At 36.8% G+C, this 18,358-nt stretch overlaps 1 protein-coding gene across 1 annotated transcript; it reads right to left on the reverse strand.

The window, feature by feature from the left end:
- Positions 1–6,747: 6,747 nt before the first annotated feature.
- On the reverse strand, positions 6,748–16,218 carry LOC110884979 (phospholipase D zeta 1). Its single transcript, XM_022132658.2, has 20 exons — positions 15,715–16,218; positions 13,848–13,949; positions 13,603–13,718; positions 13,244–13,382; positions 12,960–13,118; positions 12,718–12,891; positions 11,992–12,234; positions 11,806–11,922; positions 10,989–11,128; positions 10,719–10,868; positions 10,389–10,545; positions 9,322–9,789; positions 9,119–9,229; positions 8,672–8,818; positions 8,201–8,398; positions 8,010–8,111; positions 7,766–7,897; positions 7,619–7,684; positions 7,464–7,525; positions 6,748–7,184 (listed from the first exon to the last, which is right to left on the reverse strand). Exons 1-20 carry the CDS (start codon positions 15,916–15,918, stop codon positions 6,956–6,958), a joined length of 3,216 nt encoding a protein of 1,071 aa, XP_021988350.1. The 5' UTR covers positions 15,919–16,218; the 3' UTR covers positions 6,748–6,955.
- Between the last annotated feature and the right edge of the window lie 2,140 nt (positions 16,219–18,358).

Below are 18,358 nucleotides of genomic sequence, written 5' to 3' on the forward strand. Positions count from 1 at the left end.
TCTCTTTTAACTACAACAGGTATTTATTTTGTTTCTTTATTGTTTCTTTTGATAAATATGTTACTAAACAACAGACCTATTAAATAAACCATTGACTACCATTAAATATATTTTGTCATTGAAGAAAGACAATCCGTTGAATACCATTAAATAACCCTACGGAGACTTGAAAATATTAAATTTCCTATCTATCACAATAAATCCCATATATTGAATGAAGGAAGTAATAAAATGCAATCGTCACCTTCACCTTTCTATTTTGGGAACACCTACGAGTCCCATCGGTTATCGTGACCGAATTGACTATCAACCCCCTCCCCCTTTTTGATGAATGGTCCGATATATTACATGAGGGGAATAATGAAATGCCATTCTTACCTTTCTATTTTGGGAACACCTCATAGTTCGTCCAAAATAAAAGAGGTGAATTCCCATCACATTAAAGTCCCATCTGTTTTTCTATTATTGCAGTCCTACGAGTCTCATCGATTATCGTGACCGAATTGACTAACTGATACATGTATTAACAAATATACGCCTTCTACCATGGGATAGTGGTCAACGACGGTGTTATGGCCAATATGTCAAAATTCCCAAAATTCGCATCGTTATTGTGTAACCGGGCTTCGCGTTGACTGAGTTGACCAGCAATTGACAAGTTGACTTATGATGACTGAGTTGACCCGGTATTGACTGAGTTTGACTTGTTGAGCCAAACCCGAGACGAGTCCCGAACCCAAAACCGAGCCAAGCATAACATCAGCCACCACCTCCACTGTCGCCGCCGACCGGCCCCGGCACCGCTGGCTGCGACTTGTTTGCAGCCGTTACCCCCCCCCCCCACACCCCCTTCATGTCAACACCACCTTCTCCGTTACCGTCGGCCGTCACGCACCACCACCACCATCATTACAACCGTCACGCACCTCCATTTGAAACACGACGTCTCTGACCGGTGACACTTGGATCTAGAAAAATCTCAAAAGAAAGAGGTTGTTCTAGGAGCTTACCGGAAAATCGCCGGAGCTCCGATTTTGATGAAACTACACCAAGAGGTTTCCAAGGCTTCGATCTAAACATACCCAGAGTGAAAAGTCCCAAACGAGTTCGCCGGTCGGCCCCAGCGTCGCCGGATACGGCTTGTTTGCAGTCGTTACTGGTTCTTTAATTTAAACTACATCAGGTATGTATTTTGTTCCTTTATTGTTTCTTTTGATAAATACGTTACTAAACAACAGACCTATTAAATAAACCATTAAATATATTTTGTCATTGAAGAAAGACAAGGCATTGAATACCATTAAATAAACCAACAGAGACTTGAAAATATTAAATTTCCTATCTATCACAATAAATCGCATATATTGCATGATGGAAGTAATAAAATGCAATCGTCACCCTCACCATATATTGCATGATGGAAGTAATAAAATGCAATCGTCACCCTCACCTTTCTATTTTGGGAACACCTACGAGTCCCATCGGTTATCGTGACCGAATTGACTAATTGACCCCCTCCCTCTTTTTTATGAATGGTCCGATATATTGCATGAAGAGAATAATGAAATGCAATTATTACCTTTCTATTTTGGGACCACCTCATAATTCGTCCAAAATAAAAGACGTGAATTCCCATCACATTAAAGTCCCATCTGTTTTTCTATTATTGCAGTCCTACGAGTCCCATCGATTATCGTGACCGAATTGAATAATTGATACATGTATTAACAAATATACCCATTCTACCATGGGACAGTGGTCAACGACGGTGTTATGGCCAATGTGTCAAAATTCCCAAAATTCGCATCGTTATTGTGTTACCGGGCTTCGTGTTGACTGAGTTGACTTCGTTGACCTGCAATTGACCAGTTGACTTATGTTGAGTGAGTTTGACTTGTTGACCCAAACCCGAGACGAGACCCGAACCCAAAACCGAGCCAAGCATAACATCAGCCACCACATCCACTGCCGCCGCCGACCGGCCCGGCGCCGCTGGCTGCGACTTGTTTGCAGCCGTTACCACCCCACACCCCCGTCACGTCATCACCACCTTCTTCGTTACCGTCGGCCATCACGCACCACCACCAACATCATTGCAGCCGTCACATTCCTCCATTTGAAACACGACGTCTCTGACCGGTGACACTTGGATCTAGAAAAATCTCAAAAGAAAGAGGGTGTTCTAGGGGCTTACCGGAAAGTCGCCGGAGCTCCGATTTTGATGAAACTACACCAAGAGGTCATCAAGGCTTCAATGTAAACATACCCGAAGTTAAAAGTCCCAAACGAGTTCGCCGGTTGGCCCCAGCGCCGCCGGCTACGGCTTGTTTGTAGTCGTTACCACCCCACACCCCCGTCACGTCATCACCACCGCCTTCTCCGTTACCGTCGGCCGTCACGCACCACCACCACCATCATTGCAGCCGTTACACACCTCCACCTGAAACACAACGTCTCCGACCGGTGACACTTGGATCTAGAAAATCTCAAAAGAAAGAGGGTGTTCTAGGGGCTTACCGAAAAGTCGTCGGAGCTCCGATTTTGATGAAACTACACCAGGAGGTCCCCAAGGCTTCGATCTAAACATATCCGAAGTGGAAAGTCCTAAACAAGTTCGCCAGTCGGCGCCAACACTGCCGGCTACGGCTTGTTTGCAGTCGTTACTGGTACTTTAATTTCAACTACAAAAGGTATGTATTTTGTTTCTTTATTGTTTCTTTTAATAAAAATGTTACTAAACAACAGACCTATTAAATAAACCATTAAATACCATTAAATATATTTTGTCATTGAAGAAAGACAAGGCATTGAATAACATTAAATAAACCAACGGAGACTTGAAAATATCAAATTTCCTATCTATCACAATAAATCCCATATATTGCATGATGGAAGTAATAAAATGCAATCGTCACCTTCACCATTCTATTTTGGGAACACCTACGAGACCCATCAGTTATCGTGACCGAATTGACTGTTTGACCCCTCCCTCTTTTTGATGAATGGTCCGATATATTGCATGAGGAGAATAATGAAATGCAATTGTTACCTTTCTATTTTGGGAACACCTCATAGTTCGTCCAAAATAAAAGAGGTGAATTCCCATCACATTAAAGTCCCATCTGTTTTTCTATTATTGTAGTCCTACGAGTCTCATTGATTATCGTGACCGAATGACTAATTGATACATGCATTAACAAATATACCCTTCTACCATGGGATAGGGGTCAACGACGGTGTTATGGCCAATGTGTCAAAATTCCCAAAACTCGCATCGTTATTGTGTTACTGGGCTTTGCGTTGACTGCGTTGACCAGCAATTGACCAGTTGACTTATGTTGACTGAGTTGACCCTGTATTGACTGATGTTGACTGAGTTGACCCTGTATTGACTGAGTTTGACTTGTTGACCCAAACCTGAGACGAGACCCGAACCCAAAACCGAGCTAAGCATAACATCAGCCACCACCTCCACTGTCGCTGCCGACCGGCCCCGGCGCCGCTGGCTGCGACTTGTTTGCAGCCGTTACCACCCCACACCCCCGTCATGTCATCACCAGCTTCTCCATTACCATCGGCCGTCACGCACCACCACCACCATCATTGCAACCGTCACGCACCTCCATTTGAAACACGACGTCTCTGACCGGTGACACTTGGATCTAGAAAAATCTCAAAAGAAAGAGGGTGTTCTAGGAGCTTACCGGAAAGTCGTCGGAGCTCCGATTTTGATAAAACTACACAAGGAGGTTCCCAAGGCTTCGATCTAAACATACCCGGAGTGAAAAGTACCAAACGAGTTCGCCGGTCGGCCCCAGAGCTGCCGGCTACGGCTTGTTTGCAGTCGTTACTGGTTCTTTAATTTCAACTACACCAGGTATGTATTTTGTTTCTTTATTGTTTCTTTTGATAAGTACGTTACTAAAAAACAGACCTATTAAATAAACCATTAAATACAATTAAATATATTTTGTCATTGAAGAAAGACAAGCCATTGAATACCATTAAATAAACCAACGGAGACTTGAAAATATTAAATTTCCTATCTATCACAATAAATCTCATATATTGCATGATGGAAGTAATAAAATGCAATCGTCACCTTCACCTTTCTATTTTGGGAACACCTACGAGTGCCATCGGTTATCCGAATTGACTAATTGACCCCCTCTCTCTTTTTGATGAATGGTCTGATATATTGCATGAGGAGAATAATGAAATGCAATTATTACTTTTCTATTTTGGGAACACCTCATAGTTCGTCAAAAATAAAAGAGGTGAATTCCCATCACATTAAAGTCCCATCTGTTTTTCTATTATTGCAGTCCTACGAGTCCCATCGATTATCGTGACCGAATTGACTAATTGATACATGTATTAACAAATATACCCATTCTACCATGGGATAGTGGTCAACGACAGTGTCATGGCCAATGTGTCAAAATTCCCAAAATTCGCACACCGCCACCATCATTGCAGCCGTCACACACCGCCACCTTAAACACGACGTCTCCGACCGGTGACACTTGGATCTAGAAAATCTCAAAAGAAAGAGGGTGTTTTAGGGGCTTACCGAAATGTCGTCGGAGCTCTGATTTTGATTAAACTACACCAGGAGGTCCCCAAGACTTTGATCTAAATATACCCCGAGTGAAAAGTCCCAAACGAGTTCGGCGGAGTTTGGCCGGAACTCTGCCATAGTTGCTCCCGATCCCAAACGATTGAGATCTTCGAAAACGGACACCACCATCGTGTCGAGAACGTTCGGTTTAGTGGGTATAGGGTATCGGTCTGAAACAAAATGTCGTCGAAGCCACCGCCACCGTCCATCACCGCCGGCAATTGCCGACTGCCGAATTCCTCCGCTGGACGTCGTCGGATTCTCACCCAAAGTTCACCGGCTCCGGCGGCCGGTTCTCTAGAGAGAGAAAGTGGGAGAGAGGGTGAGAGTTAGAGAGAGAAAGTATGAGTTAAAATGAGGGGGAAATGGAAAAAGGGTATTTATAGTGGATTTAAGTGGGTTTGGCCCAAAGCCCAATTATCTTGTTTCTATTGTTTTGAGCGGCCCGATCACATTTCCAAGGCCCGTTTTCGCTCCCGAACTTCATGAAATGTCGTATAATATTGTTTTTGGGTCAAAAACATGTAAAATGATGTCGGAAGTAGAGGTTTGACACGTTCGTTCGTCGGTTGCGTTAAAATTGCGTAAAATGCTTCAGTTGTCGTGTCTAGTCCGTTTTTCGATCTGGTTTCGACTTCGAACATCAGGAATCGATTACGTAGCTAAATTTTTCATAATATTTTAATATCGAGACGTAACTCGAGTCCGGTGTCGGCGTTATCATAATATTCATATGTATAAGTTATACATGTAAAATTCATATTTGTCGGCGTTGTCAGTATTTTGTCCGGTGTCGGTTCGTTACCGCTTATCATTCAGCAGCTTTTCCGCAAATCACCGTTCGCGTACTGTAAAGTCGAATAGGCGTTCCTAGGCATTCCAAAGTTCTGTTTAAGTTAATTTGTGTCTTAAAACACTATTTCTAATCGTCTAAACATTTGTTATTCGCGTAATTAAAACCCAGAAATTACCGGTTGTCACAGCAACTGTTTTGCAACATATTCTAGTGACCGGATTACTACAGAATTATTAGCAACAATTTTTGGGGCAAAATTTCTAGTGACTGGTTTCGTTACAAAATTATTTCATGAAGGAAATATATTTAGCTACAGATTTTACGTCAACTCGACTTCCGTCGCCAGTCCGTTGCTAAAAATACCATCATTATATGGTGACATCGTGACCGACTGTTATCGTACATATCCTAAATAGAAGGATTATAATAGAACTTTAGATAGTTACCATTACTAATATGTTGATGTACTTTCTCTTTTGTTTCTAATTCTTGTTCTTATTCGTGAATCCCATGTTCACGTCCGGCTTACACTGTACACATATAATGTATAATATGTGTGGGCCCGCGGGGGGGGGGGGGGGGGGAAGTAAAATTGCACTAATTTTAATGTTATTTTACTAATTTTTTGTGAAAATAACGTTAAAAGCGGCGGATGGTTATCCAAGCATCATGTGGTGGCGTTGTTAGCCGAAAGACAAAAGGGTACATGCACTAATCAAGTCTTTGTCCCGGTTGTTGAGTGTTATGTGTCTTATGTCCAAGGCTTGATGCAAAACTACTATCGAGCCGTGGGTCGTCTCACTGGAAGCAGTCTCTCTATTCCTACGGGGTAGAGGGAAGATTGTCTACATCTTACCTTTCTCAGATCCTACCTTAACTTTGCTATTGATGGGATTTTCTGAGTATGATGATGATGATTCGTGAATCCCATGTTGATACCCCAACATTTCCTCATCAGATATATGTGGACTGAAGCAATTAATCACTTGCAATAATGGCAACAATTATCACCGACCAAGATCAAGAGATTAAAAAAAGTAAAGGATCATGAGAGGAGATTGCTACGTTGAGTGGCTGCATCATGGAAATAAGAACATAATTGGCATCATTAAAAAGCATAATGGAAGCGATGAAGCAGCAACAAGAATTTTATCACACTATTCTTCTAGACTCGAATTAGACTCGAACCTATGAATTACGTGTTAGATATGTGCCTTGCCAGAAATTGTCACACCTAAATGTTCACAGAGCAAATTTTTTAGAAACAACCCATATCAATAGTGCCTTCTTATTACTTACGGGGTAACACGAGGATAAAAGATACCGGACATCAAGATCAACATATATGTACACCGACTGCTTTTATTCTTAGGCTGTGCCAACAAATGAGTTTCACATTTACACTTATTTCAACCCAAAATCAATGATCTACACTGATAACACAAAATGAAAAATGAAAAATAAAAATATAAATTACAATTACTGTGACTTTGTAAAGACTATATGATTCATGTACATTTCTTCCTAATCGAGGCCACCTAATAAAAGACCTGAGGAGATGCATAGAACTCGGTCTCACTGAACATTGGTCTTAAATCTTCATAGCACATGAACTGTAACGGAAACGAAACAAGAAACCCTCTTACTCTTTTCATCATCTCCATTGGTGGAATGTTCCCCTCAAGCTTCTCAGGAGCTACGCCTAAATCAATGGTTGTATGCCCAAATTTCTCTTTCCAAGAATTCATACTTTGTCGGAAAGCATATCTGTATTATACCGAAGTTAATAAATAACAGGTGGAGTTGGAGATGGTAAAATGAGAACGTTGTGAAACGGGTCAAAATGGATAATCTTGTTATACATAGGTTGACCAGACAAACTTTAAACTATTCATCAAAATTTAGTGCATTATATTTAATTAAAAAATAAGATTATTTTTAATAATAATATTGTTGTTTTTCAGGAATGATTTACTAGGTTTTATTTTTTTATTTACTCTAAAGTTTGGCCAAAAAAGTCACGAATAGATATATATTTATTTGTACCTGGAGTGTATAGAATCATTGGGGATGCAAGAAAACACATCCTGATAAATTTGGGAGTTTTCCTGCCAAACATTAACATTATCACTTGAAGATCAAATGAAAAAAAAAAAATAAACAAAGAAATTATTATGTGTTTTTGTTCCATGATTTTTTACCTTTGCAGTTGCTAACCACAAATCTTTGTATGTGCTGTCAGCTACGGGGTCTCTAATACAACTTATCTGAAACAGAATGAAGAGGCTTGATGGAAAAAAAAAAAAAGATGTTTATTACCCTTTTTAAGTAGGTAAAATGGCACTAACCTCTTCACTGTGAAGACCAAGATGTTCAGACCATAGAGAAAGCCGGAGACTATTAGCGAATTTCCCGGCACTCCAAGATTCTCCATTCATCATTGATTCGGTAAATTCTCTATCTTCAATAAGAACCCCAATCTGATGCAGAAATTTGTCTTAGCAAAAAGAGTGTTTTCTTCAATATAACATTGTTTATTTTGAATAGTTAAAAAAAGCACTATGACCGTAAAATGTAAATCTAAAATTGCACCTCAGAATCCCTATGCCCAAGCAAACTCCTGTCATTTATGTTGGATGATCCAATTAACGTGATACGGTCATCCACAATCATCACTTTACTATGCACATACACCTGCATGAAAAATAATAAAACAGAAGATATTATCATTTCATTCTCACTGCATAAATTAATTACCCAACAACACAAAAACATTTCATTACCTGACTTGTAACAATGGGACCATCATCACCAAGTCTGCCATACGTCCTGAGGCCATAAAATGATATATAATCCTCTGTTTTAGGACCAAGAAGTGCATTGAGATTGTGTAGTATCGAGTTGTGTCCTCTGGAAATGGTTCGGTACTGCCAATGCATTATAGCTCTCACTGTTGCAGCCCCACCATCATCTAGACGCCCCTGTTTATTCGTTACTGCTTTAAGCCAATGTTCAAAATGGGTCGGGTCTGATAGAGCAACCGCAAACAATTTTTTGTATCCACTATTTTTTATTTTACAAACTATTAGTGTGTTACACAAATAAAATTCTGGTTATAATAATATAAATTTTTATTAAATAAAAGAAATAAGAAGGCTTAGTGACTTTGGATATATTTCGATCCATTTGACCTGTTTGACCCGTCAAAAATAAAACGAAGCCCAAATTGACCTATTTATAGGTAAGAGGTATACCTGGAATCCTGGTAAGAGTGGTATGACGATGATAACTCTAAAGCACGTTTCCTCTTTATGCGCACGCAGGATACGTCTGTATAAAGCTTCCAATACACGATTTTGTATGACATCGTCATCTGAGAGGCCAGAAATGAAAAACTGATTCTGGAAGGAAACAACAACAAACATAGAAAGTTCAGCTTTAGAGATGTAGATCATAATGTGCTCTTCAGAATATTTAAATAAAAGAAAAGGAGTTGACTTGTAGTGTTGTACACATATTGCTGTGATTGACCATTATGGGTCCTATGGTCAATATCTTGTTGTAGTTGACACTTACAACATAGGCCCTTAAACTTTAAATTTGATAGCGTGTTCTCTAATATAGATATCCACCGAAGATAAAGACGTATAGGACCCATATTGGTGTCATTATAATTACAAATAATATATCCCAAGGCTTACCTCGATGTATATGAACTTTTCTGCATTTTCAATAAGAGAACAATACGCTTTATGAATGCTGTCTTCTGTTTGACTCGTTCCACCAGACCACTGGCAGACACTTCTGATAACCTGAAAACCATACATCAGAAACATGATTCAATGCAAGGTATGCTATGTAACTCTTTTCATTATATAGACATGAATTCAATATAATGGTTAACCTGGCAAGAGCAAGAAGTACGGGGACCGATTTGCGAAATATCACTTGTAGAAACCTCTTGACTCTCACACCCCTCATCCGACATGTCAGATCCAATACTAGTTGTCCCCATGCTATTTTCACACTTAGGGTCCAACAAATCAAAATCAACTGCTGAATCTGCTGTTTGCATAGCATGGTTTACATGTTCATCATGTGACTGATCAAGATGGTTTCTCAGATCCAGCTCATTCAACTTATTATTGACATTTTCAGAGTATACGTCATCAGCTTCTTGAGGTAAAAGGAACTGTATATCTTGTGAAGATGACTCATAGGAAAATGAATCCTGTGTCATGCCTGTCGGGTTTCCATCGATAGGCTTACTTCCAATGTCTAACTCCTCGCTTCTTCCCATGTAGTGCGGAAGAACCATGTGTTGCTGTGGCATTAGTAGTGGTATCGTTTGTTCGTTTGGTGCTTTGTTTCTCTGGATAACATTGTAACGTATTAGGGAAAGAAACTCATCTTTATGTGACTAAAAAAAGAGTAAAATGCCATTTTCGTCCCTGAGGTTTGGCCAGTTTTGCGACTTTCGTCCAAAGGTTTGTCTTTCCACATCTGGATCCAAAAGGTTTGAAATCTTGTCATTTCCATCTGGCTCGTTAACTCTGTCCATTTTTCTCCGTTAAGTCGGGGGGTATTTCAGTCTTTTTGTTAACTTATAGGGCAATTCAGTCTTTTTCACTTTATGTAGAAAGACCAAACACCCCTGAAAAAGACTAAATTGCCCTTTAAGTTAACAAAAGAGACGGAAATACCCCTGACTTAACGGAGAAAAACGGATGGAGTTAACGAGCCAGAAGAAAATGGAAAAAATTCAAACCTTTTGGATCCAGATGCGGAAAAACAAACCTTTGGACGAAAGTCGCAAAACTGGCCAAACCTCAGGTAAACGGCATTTTACTCAAAATATATATATATATATATATAAAACATGTAGTTTTCAGTAATTCGTACTGTCCATTCTCAGCACTTATCAAACAACCATTTTAAATCATTTTTGTAGTAAGTTGTAATAAGTTGCACCTTAGCATGATTCCAGCGTTGGACAAAGTGACGTGCTACATCTCGACAAGGAGGTCCCCAAAGAGCACAGTGAACATCATGCCATGGCATTCGAGGATACTTTCTGCGGTCTAATTCATCAGCCATCGTGTCTACCCAAGAATTCGGTTCAGATTCCCTGAACATATAAAGGACAAGTCTAATGATTTTTTTCTTATATGATATTAAATAACTAGAAGCAGATAAGCTGCATTAAAAAAAATAGGTTGAGAGAGTCTTTGGATGTATGGATGTAAACGAGTTGAGACGCTCGTGAAGTACTCGAGATCGAATAACTGAATGAGGATTTACCTGGGGTTATAATAGTCTTTTCCAGGCCATATGAAAGGGGGACGATCACCGACATTGTGTTCAATAGTGTCATACCGACCAAAGCATAAATCCAATCCCCCTAGAAAGCAAATTTGGTGATCAACAACTACTATTTTTTCATGGTGTGACCTGCATTTTGACCGATTATGACCAAAACAAGATACATGAATCAATGTAAGATTATTACTGTATATGTAATATCAGTGTTATTGATATGGATGAGCAATGTAAAATTAGTATAATGCATACCACAAGTAGATGCCGGCAGCAAAGTGGTCAGGATAGCGCAACACTTTCACATTCTCGTGAATCTGAAGAAGCTTTTTCTGACTGTATAAACTATTTATTTTTAAAGCAATTGCTACCTCCTTATAGAGAAGAATGTATATCTACAAGAAAGTTGTTCAAAACAGTTCCAATCACAGCTTGCTTTCACATAGTACTTACTGTTAAATATGCACGTGCTCGCACACACACATATATATACACACACAAAGCGGCACGTTCAATACAGAACCAATTTTAAGTAGAGAACCGCGTAAACACTTGACACAATGGTTACCATATTTAGTGGGAGAGATCAAAAGAGGCGGTTATGCGGTTGCCTACTTAAATTTGGTTATGTGTGTGTATATATATGTAGGATCAGGTTCATGCGAGAACACCCTAAAACTGAGAGAAACGCAGGAACTCCTCCCTCCAGTGTGTGTTTTTCAACTATATTTTGCACAAAGGTAGAGTAACATCTAACTAACACATGTAAAAAAAATAAAAAAAAAAAACCGAAAAAACAAATTTTACGAGCTAGTTTTTTCTCGACCTGTAAGCATCATTTACGGTGGCGTAAATCACTGTAGTGACAATGTTTTGGTCATTCTGCCCCACCATAAAAAGTGCCCTACGGGGTTTTTTTTTTTTTTTTTTTGAAAAGGTAAATTAAAAAAAAAAATTGGTGAAAATAAATTTTGAAAAAAATCTTTGCAAGTCGAGTTCTCACACTAAAACTAGTTCTCATTTGATCTATCCCCTATATATATGTTATGTATATGTAAAATAACCGTTGTACCTTCACACCTTCCTTGGCTTTAGCTTCAAATAGCGCATCAAGACGAGAAGCACCATTTGCATGAAATGGACGCTTTAAATATAGCTCTGGGCAGAGCCACCATCCCGTAACATAGATCTACATGAAAGGCTCTATCAATAATCAGATTTTCTTATAAAGGAGTCGTGTAGTAAAGACATGGTGTACCTCTGATTTTGCATTTGCTATTGCTAAAGCAATTGCTTCAAATGCCACTTGTCCATCTACGAACCATTGAGCTTGACTACCGTCATCAGTCAAACCCCTTTGAGGAGCAAACGAACCAAAACGATGTGGATTGCACCAACCTGCAGTTGGTTTTTGACTTGCATTGTAAATGGCGGATATCCAATCTCTGACTTTTGCACTACTTGTACTTCTTATCTTTGTACTTCGATTCCCACACGTAACCTATCAAGAATCAAGGTTTTCAAACATCAATAAGAGAATAAAGAGAAACAAGACAATAACCGCAAATAATATATACCATTTAAAAATAAATAAATACCAAGTATTCTCATCTCATATATGATTTAATGGAATTACATTAACTATAAGTGAATATCATCTTTAACAGAATTGCAAATATAGAAGAAAGGGTGTAAGGTTACTGAATTTGCTCATATATCCAAATAAAACAATAAAAGAAGGAAGCTAAAGTATGGAATGAAAGAAAAAATGATAACAATAATAACAACAACAACAACAACAACAACAACAACAACAACAACAACAACAACAACAATAATAATAATAATAATAATAATAATAATAATAATAATAATAATAACAACAACAACATTAACAATAATAATAATAATAATAATAATAACAACAACAATAACAATAAGAAGGTTTTACACGAAATAGAATTATAAGAAAACTGAGGAAGACCTTGAATGCATAACGCAGGGGATTTCTTTCCTTTACTTCCGCTGCCAAAAGCACTTGATCCTTTTTATCTCCATCTGAAGGCGGTAGCACATCAAAAACAATGATATCTAAGAGCTTCGTGTCAAAAGGATCTTTTAGTAACGCCAAAAATCCAGGCTTTAATACTGCCCAAACCTGCACAAAAAACATAAAACGTTTGTTTGTTTGTTTGTTTAAAGAGAACTTATCATCCAAAAACTAACCTTTTGCCAATTATTCCTGCAACAACACATGAAACATCCTACATTTGCATCATCTCTTTGAATATGATTTAAATGTTGAACCAAAACGTAGTCCTCTTTCAACTTTGGACCGTACTCTGGAGAAAATGATAACTTAGAGACCTCCAGAAATTGGCAGACCTGACCCAAGTTATAGTAGTATCACAAATGTTGAACAAAAAAGGAAACTAAGTGGACCCACAATTGAAGAGCTTTAAGATTGCAACACCATATTAAGGATCCTAACAGAAACAGTTTATACGTACCTCACGAGAATTCACAATATCTATGTTTCCAAGGAAGTGATTAAGATAATTCTGCATTGCAACTTTTGCTTTCTCAGAAACCGTTGACCTCCCGATTGATGGCCTGATAATTGATAGAGCAGCCCTCGTTGGGACAGATCTGTATTGGCCAATATGGTAAGCTCAATGCTGGTTATATACTTATGCTTTATCTCAAATATAACATAAACAATTTTTAAAATAATAAGTGAACATGTCAAATGGTTAGAACGAGCCAACCGACCTGTTACCACTTACCCCTATAACAAAAAATTATGTCTTTTAAGAAATTTTGTTTACCGAAAAAGCGCTTGGAGTAAAGCTTCCAAGTACATAGTTACCTCTTTTTAACGCTATCATCATTATGCACAGGAATAGCTCCATCGTCAGGTTCATCATGATCATGCACTACTGATGTTTGATCTCCTATTCCTATGTGTTGGAGCCAATCTTTAACCTTTGATGTTCAGAAAAGAACAAACCATAAAGATAAAAAAGTTATGAAAAGAATTTCCCGGGTGCTTAAAAATAAGGAATTTAAATTACAAACAAAACAACATTCAGTATAGAAGTTCACGATAAGAACCTGTCCTTGCTTCTCATGAATTTCCTCAACTATCGCACGTTTCTTTAACGCAAAGTGTAAGTAGATAACTTGTGACGCCTTCTTTAGCAAGCACCACTTGAACTGTTAAAGTAAATATGATTAGCTATTTAAACATCCATTCATGCTACAAAAGGAAATAATATACACCACAGAGAACAGTGTTGAAGATAAAGAAATAGAAGTTGATGCCGGAAACTATATATTCATAATTCATTTAAAATGTTGTCAATGGGCTCCTACAGAGTTCATCTTACACATGCCTTACTTCTTTTTGTGCTTCATACTACCACTAAATCTTGCTTCTAAATTCTCCAACAGATATCCAAAAACTTAATGACCGACAATATAAACATATGTGCATGAGACGCCTAAAATCTTGCCCAATATCTTATCCAAATTTAGAAACTCATGAGACATATCACCTAATGTGAAAGATTCTTATTACGGTTATCGTGAATGAATTCAAGACGATTTAAGTCCGTAATAGTAAAGCCAAAACATAACATCCACAAATTCTAATATTTCCCTCACCTTTTTAGGGACGTACATCATTTTTTTTCTTAAAGAATAATAACTTTTAAGGTTATCTGTGTACAGAACTTAAGAATTATGATATAAATTCCATGAAACTGAGACCTAACAATCATGCCAAATGTCCATATCACCACATTCTTCACATGTAATCAATCTAGTATTTCCATGATCAAATATGCATCATGTCCTTTAACTGATTATTAATCACATATAATTAACTCATTATCCACAAAATAAAAACTTTCAATAACTGACAACTGTATCTCTCTCTCCCACATGATCCACCACCCAAACAAATCAACAACAACCAATCAAGCATTAAAGCATTACCACACACTAAGACCATGTGTAGTGGTAGCAATTTATAATGCCCCCGCCATGGGGCATTATATGACATGTGGCATCCTAGTCACACTTGGGCATTATAACAAAAGTGGTGTAGTGGGATAATGCCCTATAATGCCCTACCAATCATTAAACAAAAAAAAAAAAAAAAAAAAACTATTTTCTCATTGGCTAGTCAAACCCATTCAAACCTTCCACAATTCATTTAGGCGTTTTCATTAAAACGCCAAACCCATTTTTCTTTGCCCTATAATGCCCTATAATGCCCTATGTAATGGAGAAGGGGGCGTTTTTTTGCCCTATAATGCCCCATAATGCCCCACTACACATGGTCTAACTACTTAATCACATGCAGTTAATATCGGTGATATATCAGTAATATCGGTCCCTTAGTAAAATATCGGTGTCAATATCGGTACCGATATTATCGGCGATATTGACCTATATTTGGCCGATATAACCGATATATCACCGATATTTGACCGATATCACCGATATCTAACCGATATAACCGATATATCACTGATATATCACTGAATTATTGGTGTTAAATTGCTATATATATCAAATTCTGCATTATATTAAAATTACCGATATCCCACCGATATCTCACCGAGGTAACCTATATTTCAAATATCAGTCCTTGACCGATATCCGATATTTTACCACTGTATCACCAGTGTTGTAAAAATCAGGATTAATCAGTAATCGATTACCGATTAAATTTCACCTAGTCTAACCTAAAATCGGTAATCGGTCAAACGCAGTCAAAACCGGTCCAATCCGACTTATAAGCTTGAAAAATTATCTATAAAATCTTGAAAAACTTTGTGTGTGTATGTGTATATATACACATAAGTTTGGAAAGCTATATAAAATTTCAATCCGATTAATAGCTAACAGTGGAGCAATTATTACAATGTGTATCATCTCCCCACAGGCGAAACAAACAATAACATTTACCTACCTGTTTATACTCGATCTGAATCGTGTAAGACAGAAGCAACGGTCCAATATCACTAACGTCGGGTCGAGAAACCGATAAAATGGTAGCCTTAGGTAATTCATCGAAGATTCGGTTATGTTCCGAACAAAAAGACGAACAACGGCGAAACTGAGAGCCGTTGTGCGATTGCAAATAACCGCTCGGAATTAACCGCTCCGTCGACATTTATTAATTGTATTCCGGTTATTACAGCATCACCGCCGGTCAGATAATCGCCGGTGAAGCTGGTTCCGAAGCCCAATTTTGACCTAGTTTTGAAGGCTGTGAAGTCAAAATTGGTACGAAATGGAAATGGAAAGTCAAAATTGGTACGGAAATGTTTGCTTGGAAGCCTGAATTTGTGAGGTTTTACAGTGGACGTTACAGGGGAAGGGGGGAGATTTGACGTGTGTCAATAGTATGGGGGTTATTTGTGAAGTTAAACTATTAAAGAGTGTTGTATTATGAGTTTTTCATGATATAAATGGTGGACGTTGGAAGGAATATTTTGTTTGGATCTTATAGTTTGTACCATTTTTCATTTCGTATTATTAAAGGTTTATTATTATGTGTTGAAAAGTTTCCCTCTCCTACGATAAATACTCTTGGACGGGTTATTTAGGGGTTGGTTCTGGTACAAACCATATTTACAACATCCCGCTGTAATGTGCGGGTTCGCACCAACTCGTTTATTCTACAAACCGTAAGAACAGATTCGAGCACTGAAAAAAAAGTTAAATTAGCACATAGCAAAACAATACATATATAAAAGTAGCACTTTTGAATTATATTAGCACATGAAAATTAAACAACATAATTGATTTTAGCACATATTTGAATGATATCAGCACTTTATTAATCAGCACATTGAAAATAAAAGAAAGATCAAAATAAAGAATTAGTTGTTTGTTAGCATATTTATAGGAAATTCAATATAATTGATATTATTTAGAATATTATTTTACCATTTCTCTATAATTGGTTGGATGTCATGTAACACTTTTTAAATGGTTCTTACAGTTTATATGCAAAATGTGGTTTGTATTTGATCCTACTCCTGGTTATTTACAAGAGATTCAATTTGTATGAAGTGTAAGAAACCTTCTGAAATAAGGGAATTATAGCAAAATCCTAATGTTGTTGACTCGTAAACTTATTTCGTCTTAATGAGTATTTTATTCTCTTTAATTTATATTGCTATAGTTTTTTAAATTTTTAATTTTTTTACAGGGTACATGAATACAATTGATATAAATTGTTACGTGATTACACATTCAATATGATGACAGTTATGCTTACTACCTGATTACACATTCAATATGATGATAGTTATGCTTACTACCTGATAATACATTCAATATAATTTGTTAATCTTAAGAACTTTGAAGTCAAGATTGATTCGAAAATAGAATTGGAAAGTTAAAATTTGTATGGAAATGCTTGCTTCGAAGCCTGGATTTGTGAGGTTTTAGTGTTTTACGGTGTAAGTAACAGGGGAAGAGGGTTTCGACATATGTTAATAGTGTGGGGGCTGTTTGTGAATTTTAAGAGTTTGTTAATGAATTTTTCATCATGTAATGGTGAAAGTTGGAAGGAATATTTTGATAGGATCTCATAGTTTGTACCATTTTTCATTTCTTATTTATTATTTGAAGTTTGTGTCATTGTGTGTGGTTTTTCTGATACGTTGTATGTGTAATAAATATTGTTGAAATAAATAAAATAATAATTTTGGGCTGATGTCAGTTGTAGTTGTGAGATTTTTCTATTGAAAAAATATTTCAAGAAAAAGGTTTCGTATTTTATACATGTTTCGTATTTTATACATTTGTGATTTGTTAAACGAATATAAATATAGGAAAACTAGGTTAGAACCCCATGTATTACACGGGTTGAATAAATGTAATTTTATATATTAAATATTAAAAAGTTATATTTTTATAAACCTCGTATATTGTACGGGTTAAATAAATGTAATTTTATATATCAAATAATAAAAAAAAAAGTTGTATCTTTAAAAACCATATGTATTACACATACTAAATAAATGTAATTTTGTATATTAAATATTTAAAACGTAGTATCTTTAAAAAACTCGTGCATAGTCGGGTTGAAAAATCTACCAAATAATAAAAACATTATATCCTTAAAAAACTCGTGTATTATACGTGTTGAATAAATCTAATTTTACATAGCAAATGATAAAAAGTTATATCTTTAAAAACTTCGTGTATTACACGGGTTATATAAAGTAACTTTGTATAGTTAATAACAAAAAAAGTTATATTTTTCAAAACCCCGCATTTTACACTTGTTGAATAAATATAATTTTGTATACCAAATAATAAAAAGGTTATATTTCTAATAAATTAGGATAACATTTAATATTAATTTATTATTTATATATTTCATATAAGATAAGTAGGAAAGAGAGGTATTTGTTTTAAAAATATATTAAATTAACATTTAGATTTGAGGATAATATTTTATTAAAGTATGATAAGATTTAATATTAAGTTATTATTTATTTATTTAATATAAGATAAGTATAGATTTGAGGATACTTTCAATGAATGACACGTGTCCAAAAATTGATTTCCTTTATTATAGTAGACTAGCGGTAAGA

Source organism: Helianthus annuus, chromosome 10, assembly GCF_002127325.2.
Source record: "Helianthus annuus cultivar XRQ/B chromosome 10, HanXRQr2.0-SUNRISE, whole genome shotgun sequence".
Lineage (NCBI taxonomy): Eukaryota > Viridiplantae > Streptophyta > Magnoliopsida > Asterales > Asteraceae > Helianthus > Helianthus annuus.